Genomic DNA, 25,106 nt, shown 5'->3' with positions numbered 1-25,106 from the left:
TGCCGGAGGCGGGCTCGGTCCGTGCCGAGGGGCGGGCCCGGTCGGTGCCGAGGGGCGGGCTCGGTCCGTGCCGGAGGCGGGCCCGGTCGGTGCCGAGGGGCGGGCTCGCTCGGTGCCGAGGGGCGGGCCCGGTCCGTGCCGAGGGGCGGGCTCGGTCGGTGCCGGAGGCGGGCCCGGTCCGGGCTGGAGGCGGGCCCGGTCCGGGCTGGAGGCGGGCTCGCTCGGTGCCGAGGGGCGGGCCCGGTCCGTGCCGAGGGGCGGGCTCGGTCCGTGCCGGAGGCGGGCCCGGTCGGTGCCGAGGGGCGGGCTCGCTCGGTGCCGAGGGGCGGGCCCGGTCCGTGCCGAGGGGCGGGCTCGGTCGGTGCCGAGGGGCGGGCCTGGTCCGTGCCGAGGGGCGGGCTCGCTCAGTGCCGAGGGGCGGGCCCGGTCCGTGCCGGCGGGCAGGAGCTGCGCTCGGCAGCCGGAGCTGCAGCAGTCCGCGGGCAGGGAGCGCCCGCCGCCGCCGCTATGGCCCACTCGGTGGTCCTGCGTGGCCCTTCGCCGTGGGGCTTTCGCTTGGTGGGCGGTAAAGACTTCAGCGCCCCGCTGACCATCTCCAGGGTGAGCTCGGAGGGGAGCGGAGCGGGCGCAGGTGATGGGCGGCGGGCGGGTGGTACCCGGGCCCGGCGGGTAGCAGCGCTTGGGCTCTTTTGAGCTCCAAATTATTCTATAGACACTCAATACACTCAAGTAAGTGTTTCCCTCTGAGCTTTGCACTGTTTCAGCTGCCTTTCCCAGTGTTACAGCATTCTCCATGCTTTAGTTTTTTGGATGTTAATTCATAAAGATCTGCTTTCAAAGTTTTTAGTGTTCACAGGGTTTGGATTTGTGCCCTGGACTGACTTCACAGGCTGTTGGGGTTTTTAAGGAAGGCATGAGTTAAGTCAGCAAGAAGTTTCTCTATGCAGACTGCAGTGTTCTGGGGTCTATGTGGGCTGGTAATAATTACTGTGTAAGTGTACTCACACTTGTGTTTGACCTCACAAATGTGTATTCTGGAAAATTCTTTGCTAAGACACCACAGATAGCTTGAAATAGGCTTTGTGTGTAGATGTATGTGAAAACAAGCCATCCCCCATGCAGGAAGGCTGGCGGCGAGGTGGTGTGATGGGCTGTGTGATGGATGAGGTGCTGTGTGTGAGCCGGGCACTCTGCTTTTTGGGCACTCACGTTTCCATGGCCGTGTGGCTGCCATGGCAAGGGCTGGGTGCCCTGAGCTGTTTTGCCTTCCCGGCATGTCGGGCTCTCTAGCATTGCTGAGCTCCCCCGGGCAGCTGCTGCTGAAGTTCTGGAACAAACACTGAGTGCATTTGAAAGGAGCTGTAACTTAAAAATACTGTTGTAATGCACACAAGCTGTTTGCCGTCTTTTCATTCATCTATCTGCCGAAGCTGTGACAGAAAAGAGAAAATGCATATCCTGAGTTTTGAAGAAATAATTATGGAAGAGAGTGTGTGTTAAAGAGATTTAGTTTGTCTTTGAGTTCAAACATGTCTATTGCATGGCTTTGTTTCTGTTTTTGCTTTGGCCTGTCCCTTTCCAAGTGCTCCAGTGAGGGCTGTTTTAGAGGAGTAACAGGAGGAGATGGATGGAGGAGAGGGAAGGCCAGGGTGGGGCTGGCTGTGCAGCGCCTGGGGCAGGTGTCCACACAGCTGGGGTAATGTGCTGCGACAAGGGGCACTCGGCTTTTGGGGTTCAGCCTGAACCTCCTGGACATGGAGAGTTCTATTTCTCCCCTGGTAACATGGGATGTATCAAAAATCACTTCCCGGCAATTGTAGAAATGTTCTTGTTGTAGAAGTGAACATCTGAACTTAGTAGAGGGAGCCAGTTTTCCTGTTACTTAGGAAAAAAAAAAGCCTGCTTTAATATTAAACAGGAAAAACCTAAGTCTGCTTCTGCCTAGATAGGTGGCTTGCCAAATTTCTTGTTTGATTCAGCAAACCTGGGAGGTGTGAGGAGGATGATTCTCCTCAGGCCAGGCTTGCTGTGGATCGCCAGGAGTTGTAATGCAAGAAGCAGATGTAGGGTGTTATTCCTTTTGACAGCCTTTTAAATTGGATCCTTTTTAAATTCTGTTCCCACTGAGGAGTGGGCTGATGCTCTGATGTGCTGTACTCTAACGCCTGCTCCTAGAGTGTGGTAAACAAATCACTAAGATGTAAATAGAGATGTAGGGTGCTCTGCTTGGCCTCTAGTCTCTAGACACAAGAAAAGACCTCACTTGCTTTGCAAATAGTGCCTGAAAATGTTAAAGCTGGGGAAGAATTATCTTCTGCTAGAGCGCCTGGCCATGGGGCTGCAGGAAGGAGCTGCTGGAGGGCTCCCTGGGGAGCCTGGGCTTTGCTTGTGGTGGGTCTGTGCAACCCTGCTACTGTGCAGAGGACTGATCATGGCTGTTGTGATGCCATATTCCCTTTTATTCTGTAATTGTCCAGGAAATCTGTCCTTTCTGGCTTTAGATCTTGGCAAGGGGGCTGGGGACTTCCCATCTCCAGGAATGAGAAGCCTCCATCCCCTTTGCCCAGCCTGGCTCATGGCAGGAGATTCTTGCTAATTGTGGAGGCTTTTGGCTGACTTCTGCTTCTCTTCAAAGTGCCTTTCTTCTTTAATTTCAGTTTTAATTGTTTCATACTAAAATGCCATTGAATTACAAACATCTTTGGAAAAGCAGAAATTCTGCCGGCAGGCAGGACCACACTCTGATTCCCACATCCAGCTGTGGGCCCAAGATGCCAGCGTGTTCTGGGTGTGCTGGGCTGCCTGGAGGATGTGGCATTGCTGTGTCCCACTGCTGGGCACAAAGGGGGCTGAGGATCAACGTGTCACAAGGTGTTTGGGCTGTACAGCTCTGTAAGTATCCTACCTGGACTGGTTATGTTGAGAAATCAGGTTGCAGTTTGGGATTTGAGGCATCCAAGGCCACCCACATGCAGCGCTGGGTGCTGGAGGCTGGAAATAATGAAAGGAGCTGCCAGGGTGAGCTGAGGAAGAGGCACAGTGGTGCAGGGCAGAGAGATGTCAGGTAGGGGACAAAGCTGAAGGCAGTCCACAAAAGTGTCTTGTGACAAGATATGGATCAATAAATAAATGACCATATATGGATTTGTAGCATGGAACATGACAGTGACCCTGTCCTGCTTTGGGATCGAACTTGGCTTGCTCACAAGGGTTTACTTTGGCCTTTAGCCCCTCTGAGGTGGCTGTCTGTGCAGGTGCTGATGGTATTCAGTCTGTCCCTGGCAGCTGTCTCAAATAGGCTCATGACATTAAGCAATGGTATTTTTCTTTTGAAAACAGGTCAGTTCCCTCTGTGATTTTGTAAGTCCTAAGTGACAAGGGGTAAGGATCTGATTGTTCTGCTGAGCAGCTGATGCTGAACTCTGCCCTGCAGAGGCCAGGGCTCCAAGTGAGGTGGTGTTGAGTTCCTTGGTATTAAAAGCAAATCCAGAAGGCCATGCTTAGTGTGTCTCTCTCATGCAGTCACATGAAAAGTTAGGTGTGCTACAGCTACCCTTTTATCTCCTGTTTCTTCCTGTATATTCAGGAGGACCCATAGCAGCTGGGCTGGTTTGGGGGCATGCAGCCCTGGAGGGTGATACTGGTCTGTTGTCAGCACAGTGCTGGAGGGGATTTGTAGCTCCAGGCTATGCTCTTGGGGGGAAACACAGTTTGTTTTATACCCAGTGTTAGAGTGAGCTAACATTAGGTGTAGGACATCACATCATTAATGGTTACACCTCCTAATGATATTTATAGGGGCAGGAAATGATCCAAAAGATCTGCTTCAAGTTGACATTAATGATGTGACAGAAAGTGGTTTTAAGATTTAAAAAAATTTCTGGTAGCTGCTTTTCCATGGCACAGCAGGCTAATACTGGGTGCTGTGTTTGCCCTCTGTGGGAAGGGGGTTCCCTGAGGCTCTTACTCCACTGAAAACATTCATTTTGACCAGCGGCCATGGCTCAGGAACAGGAATGGAATAACTCACTTGGCTGTTCTCAGTATTGTGCTTGCAACCACATGAGTGAGTGCTATGGTTCTGTGTGGGATCACAGTTGATCTACCCCTTGCCTGGGATTAAAAGATAATCAGTCATTAGCGTAACTAGAGAAGCTGAATGCATTTAATCACTTAAACTTGCTTGTCCTGCTCCTGGAGCAGCTGATGTCATTCTCTGCCCAGTTCTGTCAGTATTAATCCATGCACTTGCTGTTTTTGAAATCATAGATAAACTACTTGGCTAAACAGATAATTGACAAATGGACCAATTTCAGTATTTTTTTGAATGAGATTTTAATACAATTTTTCCTTTATCTGCTGGTTTCAACATTACCCGCTGGTCTCTAGTGGAGCAGCAAAAATGCAAGTTTCAGGGTTGGCTTGGAACTGTAACACAAGAAGGATGAGAAATAATTGGTCTGCAATCCATTATCCAGGTATTGTTTGAGTTAAGGTTGACTTTTAAACTTAAGCAGCTTTCACATTTGAGCAGAGACGTGTCCTGTTAAAGGTTAGGATACTCGAGAAAGAATTCTGCTGAGGAAGGAACTCCAGTAAAAGTGATTTTGTTGACTCTGTCAGGGCAGCCAGCAAATGCCCAAGTCTGTGCTGTGATCCTATGTGAATGCAGAGAGAACCCACTCAGTGGTGTAATATTTGTGGAGGCCTGGGAGGTTTGTTCTTGTGTGGGTGGGGATGGCTGAGCAGAAGGGGCTCCCCAGAGCGAGGGCTGGGAGTGACAGGTTTGGTACCCCAGAAACTCCACGTGTGTTGGTGTAGAAGGCAAGGATCAGAGGCAGCAGCAAAAGGAACAGGAATTTTGTCTCAGTTTGAGACAAGTGAGGAGGATGTATTTCCATAAGGTTGTTGTTTTTTGGTTTCACATAATTCTTATGTATTTGATAGTTTATTAGATGGAAATGATGCACTCTCTGTTCAGAACTCCCAAAAGGACTGAAGAAGCTGCTCCGTGTTGCTGAATCCCAAAACTACGGCCCCACCTGATTTCTGCTGACTTTTGGTGGGTTTGCTGCCTGTGTAGAGCTGAGTGATGAAAACTGTCCCTCAGTTGTTTGCATAGTAATGTTGTTACAGTATTTCAAGAGGGATGATTATTTCAAGTGGAAGGAAATACTTCTGCTAGTCAGTTTTTGTTTTTCTCATCATTCCTATAAACTCAGGGCTGAGAGGTCTGGGTGTTTAAGTGTGAAGCTGTGCTGGCACAGAGCAGTTAATCTGAGCTACAGATAAGAACAGAAAAATGTCACAAATATATTTGCTGCTGAAGTGTTTCTATTGCTGAGGCTTTGTTTAATAACTGAAAGAGAAGAATAAATGCTCCTGCTGGTCAGGAGACAGTAATGGTGGAACATACTGGAATGAAAACCTAATACTAATTACCGGAATTAAGCACACTGATAATCCCGAGTGGGAAAGCAGGTGGAAAGAGTGATTCATGTAGATCATTTAGGCAAGGTCTGACCTTGGGGCAAGTTAACAAAATAAACCCAGTGAAAACACACCAGGCTTCTGCCAGGCTGGACAAAGCAGCGTAGGTTCAGAGTTCCTGGGTATTTGGGATTAGGGATTTGTGGGTTTGGGGTTTTTCTTCCTTCCCCCTTCTGTTTGTTTTAAATGGTGGTGATGTCAGTCTTCCTTGAAGATTGAAAGATTGCCCATTGGGACAGGTATTCAAAATTATTTTGTAGAAGTGTGCACTTAAATCCACTTGATAAAGTGAGTTAAAGAGAATAGATAACAGGCTTACTAGAACAGCCCTGTTGGTGTAAGAAGCATACAGGGGGAATTATGTGCAATTATTCTTTTTTCCCTAAACTTTTTTTGCTATGTAACGCAACAGATGGTTATAATCCTGGTCCTCCTGAAATTGATAGGTATTTTAATTTTAATACAAATATGTCATTGTGAATTGTGTGGAATTAATGCAGAACAATGGAATTTAATTTCATATTTGATAGCTTGGGGATGAAATACATGTCACAGGAAATCCTAGAAGGAACAATATAGTATTTCTAACGGGATTTGTTTTCCAGTTTCTGTGGTCTCAAAATGCCTTGACTTGTGGTTCTCATATACCCAAACACTTAGTAAAAACATTTTTATTTTTTAAGTCATCTGTAACCACAGGTTCTAAAGTGTGAAAGAAAACAGTAGCTCTCTCAAGATCTAGCAGTGTTGATAGAAAAGCTTAAAACAAACAAATTCACAGAAAAATACTCTGCTTGATTTGTTATCAGTGCCAGATGTGTGCCAGAGCAAACCCCATATCTCACTGAGCTTGTTCATGTAGTGGATTTGTACACAGCCCCTAACACTCCACTTGCCCCAGGCCCTGGTAGATAAGGTTGTTTGATTTCTACTTCAAAATTTACACAAAAACTTCAAGCAAACACAGGTTTCACTATGTTGCTTGAGCAACAGCAAAGATGTCAAGACACAGTGTGGCTTTTGAGGAACTTTTACAGCCAGGAGAAGCCCAAACAAACCCTGCTTTCTCCCCACAGAGAACACAGCTCTAGTTTTAAAAAAAATTCAAAGTGGTGTTCAAGAGGATTTCAGCCAATGAGTTTTCCAAACACCATAAAGATGCCTCACAGCCACACTCAATCCTTCTTGACAACCAGAGAAACTTGCATTCACACCCATTAAGCCTTAAGTAGTTTTACATGTTGTGTGGATTGATAGCAGATTATGTGGCAATGACATTTTACAGCCCAACCTTCAGAAAACAAAATATACCAGAATAAAGAAGATTCTTTAAAGTAGTTATTCTTTAATTATTAGATATGGGCAGTGCTAAAAGAGAAGCTGTCTTGAGCTGTTGACTCCAGGACTGGTCGATAACAGAGGAGATTGTCAGAGGGGAGGTTTGCAGGAGCTGACACTGCTCTGAATGCTGTTGTTTACCATAAGCAACAAAACACTTCAGAAACCTTTAACGTGTAAAGATTCTGGTCCAGAAGACCAAACCCTGCAAAATACTTGACATTCACCATTAAAGCAGCTGTGTAGCAAAGGTGCAGATCCCTGCACCCTGTGATTAACACCTGAGTGTGCTGCAAGAATGAAAGTTCAGGTATGCTTACCAACTGGATTAAACTTTTTATGTTGAAGAATTTTTTTTGTCTTTGGAGATCACTCTCTGTACATTTTCCTTTTGATAGGAAGGAAAGTGTCAGCCTGCTTTCCTGGCCAAGAGGCAGATGGTTTAGGAGGCAAATTCTAAGCAGTTTCTCCATGTCTTCTGCACAGTGTCGAAGGCTTGCTCCTGAAGGAAGGGCCCGAGAAGCCCTGCTGCTTGTTGAGGGGTGTCCGAAGGGAAGATTTCTCTGGAGAGCTGGCTCCTAAACCCCTGAAGGAGATGAAGCAATTTTGGCCATAAACACTTTTGTGGTTGTGCTCAGTCTGGTTTGTGCAGTGGTGCTCTGAGCACAGCACACCAAGGGCTCCCTGGTGTCCCTGGGGCAGCTGTCCCTCCCTGACCTTGTTCCCTAGGAAGGCAAAGTAATCGTAGAGCAGATTGAAGTGTAGTAGCAGCCATATTTCTGAATTGGGCTGTTCTGTGCAGAATCTTTACCTTGTCTTTGGAGGAGGGGGTAAGGGGCTCCTGGAGGCTGTGACTGTGGAGAGGCTGCCAGAGCTGTCTGCCCATGGGCTGAGCAGGAGAGCTGTTGACAATATACACCAGATGATCATTGTGGATCCCTTCCTTGTTTTTCTCAGTACACATTTTGAGGTCTGCACATGGGTTAGTGGCTGGTTGCTCTAAAACTCTTGTCCAATTTCATCGATTCTCAGCCTCTTCTTTTACAGAGACCTCATTTTGGGCTGGATTAGGATCTACTCTATGAAACTGTTTCTAAATTTGGATTTGGATCCATTAGTACTTGTATTCAAAAGGATTTTTTACTGTCTTGCCTTTTATAATACTTGTACTCTGATTCTTTCCCTTCTGTTGTTCTCAGCTTGTTTCCTACAGTAGTTAAATGAATTCAGATTGCATGAACAGTGTTCTTAATGTACTGGGCTGTGAGCTTATGTAAATAATGTCTTGATACATCAGACTTTATATACCTAGAAAAATGCAAACAGATTGGCAAGGAATTCAAGGCAGGATGCTTTGAAAAGCTGAAGAGAATCCTGGGCAATAATGTATAAAGGGTTTAGGGAATTTATTTTAATTAATTATTTGACTCTTGATTCTTCTTGTTTTAAAAGATGTAGCTATGCAAGATCATTCCCTACCCCATAGCATGGAACAGACAGGCTTTGTTTAAAAGCTGAGAATTTTGTCACTCTATCTTGAAAGTGTCTCAAAGACTTTGAGTCCTTTTGATCACAGTTGCAGAACAGAAAATTCCCCCAGCCTTGCCTACAACAAACTACCACTGATTTAAGAGAAGAGTAGTGTGTCTGTGTAGGTTTGTTTGGGATTACACCTTTTAACCCATTAAATCCTGGCTTTGCTCACTGATGGGATGCATTAGAGTAGCACTTGCAATAAAAAGTGAAGATGTGGCAGAGATAAAGCTGCCTTCATTATGTAGATGGAAATGGCCTGAATAGGCACCTTGTGTTAATTTGGATTAAAAATTCTGTGAGAATAAAGACTAACTTAATCTTTCCCATGGCTGTACTGAGGCCTTGCAGGCAGTGAGGAGCTGCATCCCTCATCCTTCAGTCCTGACACAGGTGACCTTAGATGCAGGTTTCTGGGGAAAAGAGTAGAAATAAAAAGGGATTAAGTTAATGTTACAGATTAACCTATTACTAAACTAATGATTGTGTCAGCTTGTGGTGTTTGCCCAATTCTAAAGCTGGCTGGAGCAAAGCTGTTTCTGAGTAGAGCCATCCTTGCAGTGGGCAGGGCTCCTGTCCCTGGGAGGGCAAGGGGTGCAGGCATGGGGATTTCACCCTGGTTTGAATGCAGCCCTGGCTCCCTTCTGTGGCCAAGCTCCAGGGCAGATAGTAGAACACTGTGTTTCAAGAGCAAACTTCTCTTGGTGAAAATAATCTTGCTTACTAAATTAGACTGCAGGGCTTCAACACCAACCAATTTAGGTTAAGCACGAGGCAGTTGCCCCAATGTACTTCATTTTAATGGCCTGTCATTGTCAGATGCCAGCACTCAGTAAATGCTAGTGATGCTCCAGTGGCCAGATAAGAGAGCTGCTGGCTTTGGGATTATCCCAATCTGTTTCATAGCATTCAGAGTGTCCACTTGGCTGGGGAAGGGGGCTGCTGGAGGGTAATTGCCTTAGAGGAGAGTGGAGAGGTAGATGATAATAATGGAAAAAGCAGTAGGGAATATGATTGAAAAAATTTCCTTTTAAAAATTGGTTGTATTTATTGAGATAGAGTTCCCTGGTGGATGATTTGGCAAAAGGCATAGTGTGGAGGTGATGCTTGCAGTGCTGTCACTGAACCTTCTGTGGTGACTGAAGAGGCAGAGGACAGTGAAAGAAGGGCTGTCCACTGGGAGCTCTTTTTTTAAATTTGTCTTTTTCTTACTGGAGCAATAGAGGGGGTTAAGACAGACACCAATATTGGACCTCTGGTATTTTTTGAAGCACATGGCTATATGGAGGACATGGAAAGATGTCACAAATAAGACATATCCTGAGGGGATTAGGAAGAATAATATTCTTATTAGAAAAGGGGGGGGGGGGAATGTACATTCTGGCTCCCTAGAGGAATAAATCCCTGCAGGATGCACCCTCCACAGGCATTCTGTGTGTGGGGGGGCTGCTCTCTGGGATCTCGAGAGCCTGGAGCTGTTTACCTGGGGCACTGCAAACACCTCCTTGTGCTCTGCTCTACAATATCATTGCTGGGCAAGTGCTTTGTTTCTTTTAGTCCTTTCTGTTTATAAGCATTCTGAAGCATCTTCATTTTTTGAGAGAAGCGAGGAAGCAGTTGCTTGTTTATGTGGAGGGGTTAAACTCAGAGGGTTGTTCTTTATTTAATTTTGGGAGAGCAGTAAAGCTGGCAGGCGTGCACACCACATTCTCAGAGCGCCGGCCGTGCTGTGCGTTCACGGCTGCCTTGGGCAGAGAGCACACCAGAGCTTCTATGGGCATAAAAGGAGCTGTGAAAACACAAGTGCCAGTGACCTCCCCAGCACATGAACTGGTTCTGCACATATTTCATGCTTGGTTCCTTCCTGCTGAAAATGTAGCAGTGCTTAGGTGGTGGGTAGCACTGGGATCTGGCATCTCATGAAGAGCTCACCACAGCTCACTCCCGCCCTTCCATGGTCCCCAGTGACAGATCCACTGCACTGGACTCATGCCTCTGAGTTGCTTTGATTCACTCACAGAAAACCTAGGGGAATGGCCTTAAGCTGAAGTTAGAAAGATTTAGATTAGATATGAGGGAGAAATTATTTCTGTGAGAGTGGTGAGGCATTGGCATAGGTTGCCCAGAGAAGCTGTAGCTGCTCCATCCCTGGAACTGTTCAAGACCAGGTGGGATGGGGCTTGGAGCAACCTGGTCTAGTGGAAGGTGTCTTTGCCCATGGCAGGGTGTTGGAGCAAGATGATCTTTAGGGTCCCTTCCAACCCAAACTATTCTGTGATTCTATAAAACATTCAGCTCTTCTGGATGGCATCCCAGGCTGTGCCTCAGAACCTGCTGAGCACCAGGGGTGGCACAAAGGAAGAGGCTGGATGGTACTCCTGGAGCAGGAAGATGTGGAGAGATGGTCCTCTCCCCTTTCTGCAGGACTGCCTTGTCTGTGTTGGGCAACTTCACCCCAAGTCTCCATTAGTTGGCTTTGTGTTTATGTTGTTGGGAAAATACTTCTGCATTCAGGATAGCAGTAACCAGGAGTATGAGTTAGCTGATGGCTGGGGGTTCACCTCAGTGCTGCTTCAGTGCTTCATGAAGTTATGTCTTTGGGAGCTCAGAGCTTAGGCAGGATTTTTGTCTGATTGAAAAATCAAAACCTTTACGGGAATTGTAATACAAATACTTATGTTTCTTTAAGCTTGTGGTGTTGACTCTTGGTGCTGTACACTGGACTGCTCTGAAGGTATAATTGAGGTTGCTGTCACCCCATGGCACAACCAGGGGTCTTTGGGAGTTACATGGCCTCACAAGGAGCAAGATCCCACTTAGCTGCTGATGGCATGAGGGCTTAGACCACCCCACCCACCCACAGAATTCCCCACCTGAAACACCAGCACTTGTCTGTGCAGACACACAAGTGGGGTCTGCTGCCCTGGCATTAGCAGGGTGTGAGGGACTGGTCTGGCTCCCTGCTGGTGTGTGACTGCCCTGCCCAAGCTCTTCCCTTGAGGAGAAAAGGACACAAGCAGCCCAAGTCCTGGCAGGCACCTAGGCTGGGCAAGATGAGGTGTGGCCCATGCAGGGTGCAGCAGGTGCCATGGCACATAACCCACACTAGGCCCTGGTGCATGAGCTGGGACTTGGCTTCAGGGTACTCTGCTGCCTGTGGTGGGTAGGTAGCTCACAGCACCCTGAGTTACTTATCTGTTTGTCTCAGATTGGTCTGTGCTCATTCAGCATTGATTTTTGAAATGGTTTGTTCTTGGCACAGATGGAAAACCTCAAAACCAAATAAAATCTTACCACCATTTTTCTTAATTCTCTTATGTTTTCAAGCATCAACTCCTTTGGAGGCCCCTTACAAGAACACAGGGCTGCAGTGCCTCAGTGTAGGTTTTCTTTGCAGTGTTTTTAACTTCATAATGTATCTGATTACTCTCAGATTCACGTGTGCTTCCTTGACATCACACACACTGTGGTTCTGGCTCAGGGCAGACCTGAGGACAGAGGCACAAGTGAGTGTCTCAGATACAAGCTCCATCCCAGCACCTCCATGCACTGCCAGCCTCCAATGTCATACAGCCACAGAATGCTTCATGGGGAAAGATTTTTAAAATCATTGAGTCCAACTGTTAACCCAGCACTGCTGAGGTCACCACTAAGCCATGTCCAAAGCAGGTAGAACCCCTGCACTAGGATTCAGGCACAGCATTGACCCATAACTAGACTTTTCAGGCTTTCTGTGGAGTGTTTGGTGTTAATGGCTTTGCACAGCTGTGGGTTAGGAGAACTTAGTCTACAGTATTTTAAATATTATTCACTAAAATACAAACTTTGGGCCTGACAGACATTACAATAATGATTCCCAAGCTGTTGAGACACTGCTGTATCTCAAATGAATTCTTGGAGTACAGCTCCATTTCAAGCCCTCGGTCATCTCCGCAGCTAGCATAAAATGCTAATATGAAAATTCTGCCAAAATTATTTGAAATAAAGCAGAAGCTTAAAATAGGAAACAGCTAAGAGTCCCATTTGTGAACAGCTTATTCTTCAAGGAAGCTATAACATGGTTAAGATCAGTACAGGTGGAAAAAATCCATCAGACATCTAGACAGTACTGAATAGACAAGAAAAAAATACAGCTGTCCTGGGTCAAGCTGAAGGTCTGTTAGTCTAAAAGCCTGCTGGCAGCCAGGGCTGGGGGATGAACACTAAGGGAAGCAGATAAAGGCAGTCAAGAACATGGAGGTGCTTCCTTGGAGTTGCTGGTTGAGCTTTAGGTTGACTTTCTGATGACTCTGGCAGCTTCTATGGCTGTAATAGCACCCTAATGCCCTCTGAATGGATACAGGGGTCAAAAAGCCCCTAACAATGCCAGGGGAAAATAATCCTGTCCTGGCTTGAAATGTCCTGTGTCAGAGCTAATGTGTGTGGAACTGAAAGACATCTCCTGTTGTTTGCACTCAGCTGAGTCACAGGGCAGCCCTGAGCAGTTGGTCTGGGTGGGTTTGTTAGAGCCAAACAGCTGAAACTATTGAAGGGCAAATGGTAAGTACTGATTTACTCTGACAATGCAACAAAAGCTGTAACTTGGCCTGCCAGTTCTACTTAACTGTCAGAAGTGGTTTGGAGCTTCTCAAACACCTTGAGGTTTGCGTTCCAGCGGTGCCAGTGGCTGTGGTCCTGCAGGGAGCAGTGCAGCAGGCCCCTCTTACACTGGGGCTGGCTGCTCCCCACCAGGGATAGCTCTAGAGCAGTCCCCAGGGGCTGCTGTGGTCAGACTAAGTCCTTTCGAATCCCCTACAAAAATAGAACAAATTGTCCCTGGAAGTGTTGAAGGCCATGTTGGATGGGGCTTGGAGCAACCTGGGTGGAAGGTGCTTCTGTCTTTAGGGTGATCTTTAATCCTACAAGCCATTGTAGGATTATAAGAAATCAAGATGAAAGCTGGGATGTGCATGTGCATGCCCCCTTTCTAACAAAAACACCTGTTTAATGATGGCCTGTGGTTGTGGGGCTTCTGGGCACTGGGGAACTGCTCCACTTGGTCTTACCCAGTCTGAAAAATGAAGCCTGGCTGCTGTCCTGCGCCACTGTGAGCCAAGGGGAGGTGCTGGGTAGAGCAGTGCTCCTCTTGTCTGGGTTTCTCAAGGAGGGTGGGGCAGAGACCTACCACCTAAGGCAGGGAATTACATCTCTGTAAATCAAGAGTAAACAGAATGAAAGCACCAGCTTGCTTTAATGCAGTGACACATGAATAATCAAAAGTCAGGCTTGTTGTAATGTCTCAGTTGATCGAATGTGTTTGGTTAGCTCATGCCGTGAATAAACTGAAGAGGAAACTAGAGGGAAAACACATAGCATAGAGTTTAACCAGACATATTTACCTGTTCTGAATATGCCTTGCATCATTCTATATTACTGTAAAAATTAAAACCACATTTAGGATGATGTAAATGAAATGGTAATTTCTGAAAATCTCTTTTATGGGCTAAAGGATTGGTCTTGTTGCTGACCACAAACTGTACCTGGACCTGTCATTAGTTCCTCAGGAAAGAAATTAGAAGTTTTATAAGGTTCTGGCACTCTGACAAAACCAGCAGGAAAGAATTGTGGAGGCTTAAAGAGCTGTGTGATATTTATAGAATAAAATCATGGAATCGTTTAGGATGGAAATGATCTTAAAGCTCCTTGATTCCAGCTGTTACCCCACCACTGCCAAGGCTCCCACTAAACCATGCTCACAAGTGCCATAGCTGCTAAATCCCTCTGGAGTTGGTGACCATGCAGGGCTTGAAAGAGACAAGTCATTTGGATGTCAGTCCAGAAAAAGTGATGTCAAACGTGACCTCTCCCCAGGCAGCAGTCATGGGGATGGTGGTTACCCAGAGAAGAGGGTTTCATGTGCTGCTTAGGGACTGACTCTTGCAGCATCACGAAAGGTCTTCAAGCCAGAGGTGTGTGAAGCATCTGGAAAGAGTGTATTACATTTATTTCAAACAAGAGACAAATGTGAAGAGGGGACCTGGTCACACAGTGGCTGGAGTTGACTGACATTCCTTATTTCAAAGGATGTTGTTGTAGGGGATGGCCCTTGGAGACCTGGGGCTTACCTGAGAGCTCTGACATCCAAGCTCAGGTGGGTGATGTTGGTGTAGAGAAAACGCATGTTCTCCAGAAATAACTGTTCCCTTTACCTGCATCTTATTCCAAGAAACTGACTTCTTTTTAAAGAAACCCAACATTCTTTTAAGTAACCTTTTTCTTTTTTTCCCAGATTAACCCTGGCAGTAAAGCAGCCATGGCAGACTTGTGCCCAGGAGACATTATTCTGGCAATTAACGGAGAGAACACGGACAACATGACACATCTAGAAGCTCAGAACAAGATCAAAGCATGTGTGGACCAGCTGCTGCTCTCTGTGAACAGGTTGGTTCTCTCCGTTGTGCTCTTGTGTCAGTTTTGCTCAGAGGGCTTTTGGCTGGCCCTGGAGCAGATGTGCTCTCAGGCTGGGTTCTTGGAGGATCCCCATGGTCTGGGTAGTTATCCCGTGTTTTCAAAAACAGTAAAAAAAAAGATTAGTAATGGTTTACTGGTAGAAAAAGTGGGTTCAGTTCATTTTTACATGTAGATTTGTACCTTGTAAGGCTTGTCCAGGCTGTGGCCTGAGGTGAGTCTTTGTGGTTGTGTCAACTCAAACAAGAGTAGCATGGGAATTGAAATGTCCTTTGGACAAACCCTTCCACTTCATTACCATACACTCATCATTTTAAGCATCTGTTCAATAATAAAACATTTGAAGGTCCTGCCAAATTATTTTTTTACAGTATTTCAAAGCAAAATGAAGGTATGAGTTTGGTATTGGTGTTTTTTGTTGTCTGTTTGTTTTTTTATTTTTAATTGGGGTGGTGTGTGTGTTGTGGGGTTTTGGTTTGGTTGGTTTAGTTTTCTTGTTTTTTTTTTTTTTTTGATTTCTATTGAAATTAATTTTATAGCAAAATCACAAATTAATCAAGCAAAATGAACTCCTTATAAGGTTCACAAATGGCTAATACTTTCTGGCATAAGTTTAAATAAGAGGATATAGTTTTCCACTTCAGATTAAAGAGGCATTTCCTGATATAAAGAGCTATCATTTACTGTTTATACTTTTCTTGGAAAACCATGTAGTTCTAACTAGATGCCTGGGCAGTGGGGAAGGAGCACTGCCATAAATGGAGCAAGCCCTCAGTGATTCCTCGTGGTTCCTCAGACAGGCATCTCTGAGCTGCCTGGCTACAGCAAAGTCCTCTGAGCCCAGCCCATGGTGTACAGATGATGTGGCTTCAGTATTACAAAAGAAAGAAAATAAGGAAAGCAAGCAAAACCACTTCACACTGGTGGAATTTCCCATAGCCAAGGAGAGCAGTTGTTTTGCCTTTCATCTGGAGCAGTTTTAGGGAGACTAGGTGATTTTCTACCACCAAGAGGACCTGTGGCCAGGGCAGGACCAGGGCTCCCTTCCTGTCTGCAGGCTGCTGGAGCTGTCCTTGGAAGAGGTGAAAATCCTTGTGTAGTGACAGGAGGTTTTGGTGAGCCACCAGCTGCTGGGGTGGTGTAGCAGCACAGCAGCTTCATTGGGAGTTAGAACCATGTTTTGCTGAAAGCAGCTTTCACCGGCAGCATGGCAGTGTTTATTCTCATGGAAGAGGGTTTCTCCTGTGTGAATTGATGGACTGAATTCCTGCCTTTACACTTCATTTTAGCCACTGATACCAATTGGTGTTAGTTTTTTGGATCAGAATGAACCCTTGAATATCTGTGCAGGTGCATCTCCTCTCCTAAGTGGTAATCCTGCACAGGGCAGAGGTTGTGGTCACAGTGGTCTCACAGCAGTGTTGGTATGTGCCTTGCTGGGGTTAGGGATGCTCTGGCTGCTTGGTTTCCCTTTCCATGGTCATTCATGACCTCAGGGTGATCTGGAAGATGCTGTGTGGAGGGTCTGTATCTTCAGATGGTTTTTTCCCAACTATAGCTAGCAAGGTGTGGATATTTTTAACAGTGAGACCTTGTGGTGTGTCCAGAGGAGGTGGATTTTCTAACAGAGATGTTGCTGGTAGTGGCCCCCAGCCTTTCAGTGGTGCAGGGTTTGTGGGTGATGTGGCTGGTCTTTGCTAAGCAGTAGGATTGCAATGGTTTTGTCAGGCCTTAAAGTCTTCATAAACACAGATTTTAAAGACTTCTGTATCTCATAGGCAAAAATAAATGCTCAGGGCTCTGCAAAGAAGGAACAGATAGTGTGCTGAGGAGCTGTTCAGTTTGGGGTGGCTCCTTTGGAGATCACACTGTTGGATCAGTTTGGTGGCTTCTCCAAGGGCAGAACTCACCTTGGATGTGCCCAGAGAGGTCCATGAGAGTGGCATTTCTCTTGGCAGGAAAAACTGAGTAGTTTGGTTTTTTTCTGCAGTAGGGACAGCAGCTCCAGTGATGAGCTATTAGGTCTATTTTTAGTTTGGCCCAAAGTGGGTGCACAATGACTTGGTTCTTGGATTTCTCTCCTGTCTCTCAAGTGGCCTGTTAGATCCTGTTGCCCAGCTGTTAGTCATTGCTGGAAGCACATCTGGCATTCCCTCTAGGTGAGAGTGGATCCCTGCCCCAGGATCTGCCTCCTAGAATGTGGGCTGACCTGGTCCTGCTCAGGGAGCCATGTCCTGGGGCAATAATGAGGGATTTTGTTGGTTTGTGTGCATGTCCAGCCACTGCTGTTTGTCTCAGCTTTGGATCAACACCCTGGACCCTGCTGCTCTGAGGCTGAGCTTCAAGAAAGCTCTGCCTGTGGTGTGTATTAGTATCTTTTCCTTTGGGCAGAGGTTGTTCTTCAGGCAACACCTTTTCTGTACACTTGCCTTCAACAAAATACAGTTTGCAAGCCAACACAAGAAGATTTGCCTGAAATACATTTGAAATAAGAAGCCTGTTTGTTGCATGTCTTTAGTGAAGAACTGTTTTGTCAAAGCAGGCTTCCTCCAGCCAGGCCTGAGTGAAGGGGAGGACAGGGAGCTGTGCAGTGCTGCCATCCCCCTGCTGCCCTCTGGACTGATTCATTCCGTGCCCTTTCTCCATCAACCCTTGACATTATGTGCTGCTGAGATTGAGAACAAGATGGATTTTGTTTCTGGTCAGTAAATGCCCTTAGACTAGGAAGTTCAGTAGAAAAGTCAGAATGTGGGGAAAACAAGAAAGGGGAGTTACTGAGTGGCCTGACCAAGACTAAGTATCATGCATCAAATAAAGGCAGCCATAAATTGGGTTGGAGCTTGTGTTCTGCTGAAATCACTGCTTGAAAGGACCTTGGGTGCGGGATGGGAGCCCTCACGGCACTGCTGTTCCTGCTGACAGAGACTGCCAGGAAACCCTTGGCAGCACTGTCCAGACCTGCCCATCTGTGCCAGAGGGCCCGGGCGAGCCCCACAGCTTTTTCTGAACCTTTTGTCATCTGCCAGGAAGGATGAAGGCTTGTGCTGCAGCTTTCCTGAACAAACTGGCTCTATGCCCTCATTGGGAAAACTGGTGAGGGGATGTCACAGGTTTTTAAGCATGTTGGGCTCCATGGCTCTCTTGTGCCCCTGGAGCCCACAGTCAGTGTTTGTACCTGTGAAGCTGCCCCTGCTCTCAGGCTGGACTAGCAGATATTTCCTTTCCTTCAAATCTCTTTGTCCTTTATCAAGGATAAATCTCTTGAGGGGGTTTTACTTCCTTCTTCACACCCTCCATTTTCTACCTCCTTTCTTGGGCAGGCCCCTGACCTCCCTGAAGTTAGTGGGTGTTTTGTCCCTGGATTTTCTGGATCCTGCTCTTCCCCAACATATGCAAGTCTGTCTTTGGGCAGTGAGGCTGTGAAAGGCAAAGCAGCACAGTGCCTCACTGTTCTGAAACAAAGTGGTTGAAAATCCTCATTGGTTTACGAAAGGAGTTGATTTATGTAACTGATGCCTATGTGGGCACTGATGTAAGATGTGAGGAATTACTTGGGCACTCCTGGAACAAGGGATGGATGCTCAGGCTGTGGTTAATGGCTCTAAAATGGGAGGCCAGGAGTTCCCATGGGCTTATTGAGGCTGTGGGGAAGGCAGTGATGGTGCTGATTAAGATTTGGTGGGATGGTTCAGGCTGCTCTGCTGATAAATTAGGCAGCTGTTCCATAATCATGTTCCCAGCTGTTGAATCTCAAGCCAAAGTAGCATGAGATGTCCTTTGCCTGCCGTAGTGCAGGAAGGGTCAGGCCAGTTATGTGGCAGCTGTTTGAAGAAAGATCCGGGGTGTCGAGCAGCCCCATGAACTATTACTCACAAACACCTGGTAAAACTTGTTCTTTTTACTCACTGTGAAGTTGCTTCCAAGTTACACAACAAATTCCTTAAGAGGCAAGAAGTGTGTTAGTGTGCTGTGCCAGGGGAGGTTTCAATTGGCTGTTAGGGAAAATTTCTTTGCTGAAAGGGTTTTCAAGCCGAGGGACCTCATATCCCTGAAGGGATTTAGAAGTCTTGTGGATGTGGCACTTGGGGACATGGTTTAGTGGTGGGCTTGGCAATGCTGGGGTAGCAGGGGGGCTTTATGGTCTACGAGGGCTTTTTCAACTTTCACACTTTATGATTTCCAGTCCAATCTGCTTCCAGCCCTTTCTTTTGGCGACAGCCCTGGGGCTATTGTGCACAGGGCCAGGAGGGTGCTGGACAGCTGGGAGCATCTGCCCAGCCCCAGGTGCAGCCAAGAACCCCAGGGTGGTTGAGTTGAATTTATTTCCTGACTGTGGTGTCAGAGAATAAATCCTCAAAGGTTCAGCTTTGATTCCTCCTGTCTAAACTAAATCCTGGAAGCAGTTTCTTCCCCCTTGGTTTGGTGTGTATGTCACTGCTGAGTCTGATTGGAGAATTGACTGTGAAGATTCCCTGTCTATTCCTGCTCTGTGTAAAGAGATGGAGTTTCTCTGAAAGTTTCTGTGTAAGAAAGCCCAGTAATGAATCTGCTGGACATGTAGCCCCAAAAGTACCTGGAACCTCACGTAGTTGATGTTCCTTCCATCTTCCCCAGTTCCTGGGGATTTTACTGGGGTCTGTTAGCTGTAAGCAGCACAGGCAAGCTGCTGGAAGATGGGAAGGATGACAATGTATGTTCTCAAGTTTCCAGTAAATGTACAACTGAAAAAGTGAATCACAGCTTCCCCTCTGGACTCCTCGAAGACTAATAGAGAGGAAACCCGGCAGCTTTCCAGAGCAATACACAATGGTTTCAGCTGAGAGGAATGAAGGAGGAGAAATCCTACAGCTTCTTCACATTGACTGAATGAACTGTGTCCTTTGGGGTGCTGAGCAGAGCTCAGCTCCCATGCTGCTCATCTGCCTTGCAGAGGATGGATCCAACACCTCACAGTTATTGTGGTGAGGTTCACAAGCCTGGGAAGTTTGAAGGATCAGCTGTAGCTGCTTCTGGACCAAGTTCAGCTTCTAGAAGGCTAATGGCCATATCAGTGGTAACAATCAGCTGTGAGCACAATGATGTGCCACAGTGGGAGTTGAAGAGCAGTCAGGAGATGGGCAGGACCCTGGAGTCACCTCGAAGGGAAAGGAGGTGAAGTATAGCAACATGATTATTCTGGTGGTTTGCGGCTGCATGGTAAAAGCAGTGACCTGGAGCCGGGTTGGCACTTCCCCAGGTGATAAATGTTAGTTTTTAGGAGATGGAGAAATTAGAAATTTGGTAAGACACAGGAATTCTTGCAACTTAAAAGCAGCTCTACAAATGTTGAGAGTTAGACTTGCAGATCACTACCAGGTGAAAAAACATTCTGGTAAAATATGTGAGTGCATGCAAGTAATCCTTTGAGAATGACTGAAACTTTTACAAGCAAATAGTGGGATAAATGGGTGTCTGCAGCTTCAGATTTTTGTGATGTCCTGTTTATGGGTCCATTTTCTACAAAGCCCTGTGTGGAAGGCCTTGCACTAACCTAGGTCAAGTTATTTTTCTTGGGATTGTCCTAGATGCCATTAAGAGAGCAGAGTGGTGTGAGTGCAGGGTAATGATTTCCACAGAGCTGCCTTTAATCCCCTATAGCACATCTGAGAACACTTTTCCTGTCCTTGAGCTGTAAATTAAACAACTCGGAACATTTGAGTGATGCCTGATCTGTTGCCTGTGACGTATGAGAAACGTGTTGGGCTTTTGCTGTTGCCTAAACACAAAGCTCTGACTGTTGGTAGGGTGAACCTGCTGCTGGGGGGTGTCTCAGGGTGACTCTGCTGGCCCCCAAGTCCCCACTGCTCTGGGGCTTGTTCTGGGGGTACAGGGACCCCTGTGCTGCTGGCCCTGCTGGGGATAGGGGCATGGGATGTTCCTGGCAGCCAGGATTGGGGCGTGAGTCCAAGCATCAGCCTCTCCTGCAGTAGCATTGTTCTCCCAGGAGGAGTAATCTCTTAATTATTTTGGATTATTTCAGATTACATGGTGTTTTGCTGTTCCCAGGGAAAAGAGGGGTTCTCCCTGTGTAAGCATAAATTCTCATTAAACTTGCATCTTGATTTTTTTTGGTGAGGCTGGTGGTTCTCCCATTCACCTTAGCTTTGCCTTTCTAAGTGCCAAGTGGAGCCCAGATTGTGCTGTATCAGCTTGTTGCAGTGTAGTTCAGGTGGAAGCTGGGCTGATGTGAGCCTGGCTTTGTTCAGACTGTTGCTGGAAGCTGTCAAAGTTGGTCTCAGTTATACCAAGAACTTTCTGTCACTCTGCAGAGCTGGTGGTGAAGCCTTGAGTTTAATCATTAAAGCATTAAGCATGAATGGACTTCTCCATGTAAACTGAAGTCTTGTCTATGTCTGTCATTAAATGTAAATATACCCATGATGACTATTAGAAAGCACAGAATTATCTGCTTTCTGGTCAGACAGTGTGATCTGTGTCAGGGGTTTGGAGAACTGGGAAGTGCTGGCAGTACTGGTGACTGAATGCCATACCTTCACACAGAATGAATTTGCTGCTATTGCTCTTATCTCCTGCAATCAGAATCACTTGCTGCAGCTCTGTTCTTATTTACTGGCAGGTTGAAGTCTTTGGGGATGCTTTAGGCTGTGTTTGGCATGTGGGCTTCAGAGCTGAGAGGGGGAAAGTCATCATGGACCCTCCTCAGGGCACCACGGGCTCTCAGTGCAGGGGAAAGCACAGAAATAATAATGGTGATCCCTGCCAATGTAATTAGGCATTTCCATTGTTCTGGGCCTCTGGATCTGATTTTCAATGGGGAAGCAATGCACACAGCAGCAGATCATGGCAAAAAGCAAGTTGAGGTTGCTGGGAATGCTGATGTTCCTGGGAGGGACTGTTTCCTTTGTCCCAGTTGGAAAGACCAATTTATTAGTGAATTGTCCCAGCTTTAAATCAGATAATAACATTAAAGATAAATTACCAGAACAAGATACCTAGCTATGAGAGTAATCACTCCCTGTTGAAAAAGCTGTAAGGGCAGTAATGAGAAAAAAAAAGCTGAAATCCTCAGGGGCTGGATCCAAAATGTGTTCAAGTCAGTGGAAGTCCCTGTATTTGGTAGATTTTGGGTCAGACCCTGGATTTGTAAAGACAGCTTTGTATGTTGACTTGTGTAGCTGCAAAATAACAAAGGTAAAAATCTCCTTGAGAATTCCTGGGTTAAAATCATGCTCCTTATTTTTCAAACTTGGACTCTGCAGATAATTTAACTGAAAGTGAACATTCTATGTGTCAGGGGTGAGAGTCCACAAAGGCTGCATCTGTGCCCATGGAACAACACCTATTTTTGTGAAGTGTTGCATATTCGGACTGTGATGATAAACAGAATAGTCTGCATGTTGAAAGCTTTGTCTTGAACTTACTGGAGTTTCCATCTTCCGACTTAACCTCCTTGCACCCTGAGAAGGCTATGGATGTACCTGCTGGACCTTGCCCAAGCCCCTGTGACTCCCTGATACCCTAACTGTTGAAGATCTATGCTGGAGATCACATTCCAGCCATGTCCCCAGATGCCTTTGTGGGGAAAAAATGATCAGGCACATGGAAAATCTTTGGACAATGACAGTATTCTGCTCTGCCTTGGCAGGATTGAAGATGCATTTGGGAATGGAAACTGTATTTTTAGGGCTTTTTCTATCTGGCAACTGTTGAAAGGGTCAGGATGATTCATACAGGGTGGTGAAAGCCTTCTCCCTGAAAGGTGTTTATAGAGTTCCTGATGTGGTCTAGTACACAGCCCTGCCAGGGATTGCATGTATATATGTATAAATATGTCTGTACATGTGCAATCAGAATACTTTCTGGATTCAGGGCCAGAATAAAGGGACAAAGTCAGGAATATGCAAAACAGGAGCCACCAAGAGCCTCTATTCTGATTTCTTGAACCAAAATAAGTTTGTCTCTTTGACCCCAAACTGAGACAGATGGAACCTTGTAGTTCAAGGATGGTTTTGAGCTTCATGGTTTTAATAGGATAAAACTATCATATTCTCTATTTATCATTGTAATGTTTCTGAGGATAATTCTGGACAAATGCAGATATAATATAAACCTGCTAGGGAATTAATAGATGCTATATATATTTGGCTTTTTCTTTTTTTGGCTTGTTTGTTTTGGCTTTTTTTTTAATTTGTTTAATTGCTTTTATGTTTTGTTTAAGGAGCCTGTTTCTTTCTTTGGGATTTTTGTGGGTTTTGTTTGTTTGGGCGGGAGTGCCTTGGTTTGGGCTTTCTTAAAAGCAATTCAAGTGGAGTTTACTTAATTTCCCACTGCAGAGCTGAAGGGAAGACCTGGTCCCCCCCTGTCCTGGAAGATGGCAAGGCTCAAGCATACAGGATCAACATCGAGCCGGACCCACAGGTATGGCAGCTGCAACCCTGCCCCACATCTGCTGCTCTCCCAGCTTGCTGTTGAGGAGAGGACATCCATGTCTGGAGAGCCCTGCAGTCCTCCCAGGAGTGAAGGAGTTTCCACATGTGATTTTAAAGTTCTTTGCAGGTCTATCTGTGCTTTCCTTGGGCTGGTTCCCACGGTGAGCCAGATCCTGAGCAGGTCTGGCACAATCCCATCTGTGTCATTGCCTCCCAGCCCAGCCAGGCTTTGCTGGATCAGCTTGCTGGGGACACAGGGTGACTGGGCAGCAGCTGGGGGGTGGCATCCAGCACTGGTCCCTGGAGGCCATGACCAAGCTCAGAGTTAGTGTTATTTTGGCTGGAGCTCTTGGGAGTCCTCTGACTGTCCAGTGCCTGCCCTTGCTGGGGTACAACACGCCCAGGGTCTGTCTGTCTGCATCTGCCTCAGCTGGTGTGCCTCTGCTTTGGCTGCTTCCAAAATCTGCTGCACCCTTCCAGTCCTGTGGCAGTGATTCACCTCCCATGATGGTGAATTTCTTTTGTTTGTTTTTTTGTTTGGATGTTTTTTAAAATAATGCTCTCATCTTTTTTCTTTTTTTTTTTTTTTTCTCTCTCTCACTCTTTCTCTCTGTTTTGCAGCTCCTCTCTTCCCTCTGTCCTCAGCTCTGTTCCCTGGAGCCTTCTACCTGTATCCTGCCCTGCCATACTACCCTGTCTCCTGCAGCAGCCAGGTGGTGGATGGAGCTGAGCAGGTCTCCTCATCTTTCCTACCTATCTCTAATGGCTTGTTAGCAAGGTCAGAGGTGACTCTCATTCTCCTTTGGCTTCTTGATAGAAAGATAAATGGGGTTTCTCTTCTCCTCTGCTTATAAGGTACTGGATTGTCAATTTTTGCAGTGCTGGTCCCTGTTGTGGAGATACCTGGGGTACAAGGAGGAGACCAGGAGGATAGATAGGCAGAGGGCAGCTCCTGCTGTCTGGCTCCCCTTGAAAGTGGGCTGAGCTGGTGCACATGCTGCCAGCTTTCCCAGGGACACGAGGTCATGGATGGCAGGGCTTGAGCCTGCTGAGGCTTCTCACTGCTGTAGGATGGCCGCCAGGGCTGTGGTGGAGACCCTGGGGCTGCCTACAGCCTTCAGAATGTCGAAGTGTGTCAGTTCAGGCTGACAGAATCCCCTGTGCTTGTCCCAAACCATGTCAGCACCCTTTGGCTGATGCTGAGTGTTCAAATATTGCTCAGATGGTCATCACCTCCACAGAGGTGGTTTATGTCATATGCTTTTCCATGCTTTTTCTCCAGCCCTTACAAAATGCCTGTGTGCAGGATCTGCTGGTTTAGTTCAACTGCTCCTTTCTAGAGAGGCTTTTAGAGGTCCTGGTGAGGGTTCCAGGGTTCCCCCTCAGCCATCCCTTGCCTCAGTTCAGAAGGAATACAAGAGCTGCAAGGGTGGAAGAGAGGGGATGATGCCACAAGGAGTGGTGTCTCCTTCAGTGAGGAATGAGGAGAAAGTACTGGCAGCAGAGAGCCCACCGAGTGCTCAGGATGAGGGTGAGATCCTCCAAACCCCAAGAGAAATGGACAAGAGTGTGAGGCCTTTGAGTCTGTTGGCCATTCCAGTGATGTGGAATTTGCAGATAGTCTGCATTTCTGCCCAGGACAGCAGGCAGAGGCACAGCACAACAGCAGCACTGGCACAGCTGCCTCGGTACCACACACCAGCAGCACGTGGGGCTGTTTGTCTTTCCTGCCCTGACTTACAGCACAGGCTGATGTGTGAGCTTGGGCTTTGCATTCTGGCCATGTTTGCTTCATTTATCAATTACAGCCATCTTTTCTGACAGATATTTTTTCTTACTGTACTTTACCTATGAATAATATTAAATGAA

At 46.6% G+C, this 25,106-nt stretch overlaps 1 protein-coding gene across 5 annotated transcripts in view; it reads left to right on the top strand.

Moving 5' to 3' along the window:
* The first annotated feature begins 406 nt into the window (after window positions 1-406).
* PDLIM4 (PDZ and LIM domain 4) overlaps window positions 407-25,106 on the top strand; it is a 47,941-nt gene continuing 23,241 nt past the window's right edge. For 2 of the 5 annotated variants that reach the window (XR_014958291.1, XM_021549477.4), the window contains exons 1-3: window positions 407-600; window positions 14,630-14,781; window positions 23,142-23,226. Coding sequence is in view for 3 of the 5 variants with exons in the window: in XM_021549477.4 (XP_021405152.1) it covers window positions 508-600; window positions 14,630-14,781; window positions 23,142-23,226 (330 nt within the window). In the remaining 2 variants the exon portion in view is untranslated. Of the gene's footprint in view, window positions 730-14,629; window positions 14,782-23,141; window positions 23,227-25,106 lie in introns of all 5 variants that reach the window. The other 3 variants (XR_014958292.1, XM_085591212.1, XM_085591211.1) reach the window with 2 other exon arrangements.

Source organism: Lonchura striata, chromosome 13, assembly GCF_050655825.1.
Source record: "Lonchura striata isolate lonStrDom1 chromosome 13, ASM5065582v1, whole genome shotgun sequence".
Taxonomy (NCBI): Eukaryota; Metazoa; Chordata; class Aves; order Passeriformes; family Estrildidae; genus Lonchura; species Lonchura striata.
Note: the sequence above shows the minus strand (reverse complement) of the source record. Positions and strands in the feature narration are given on the sequence as shown.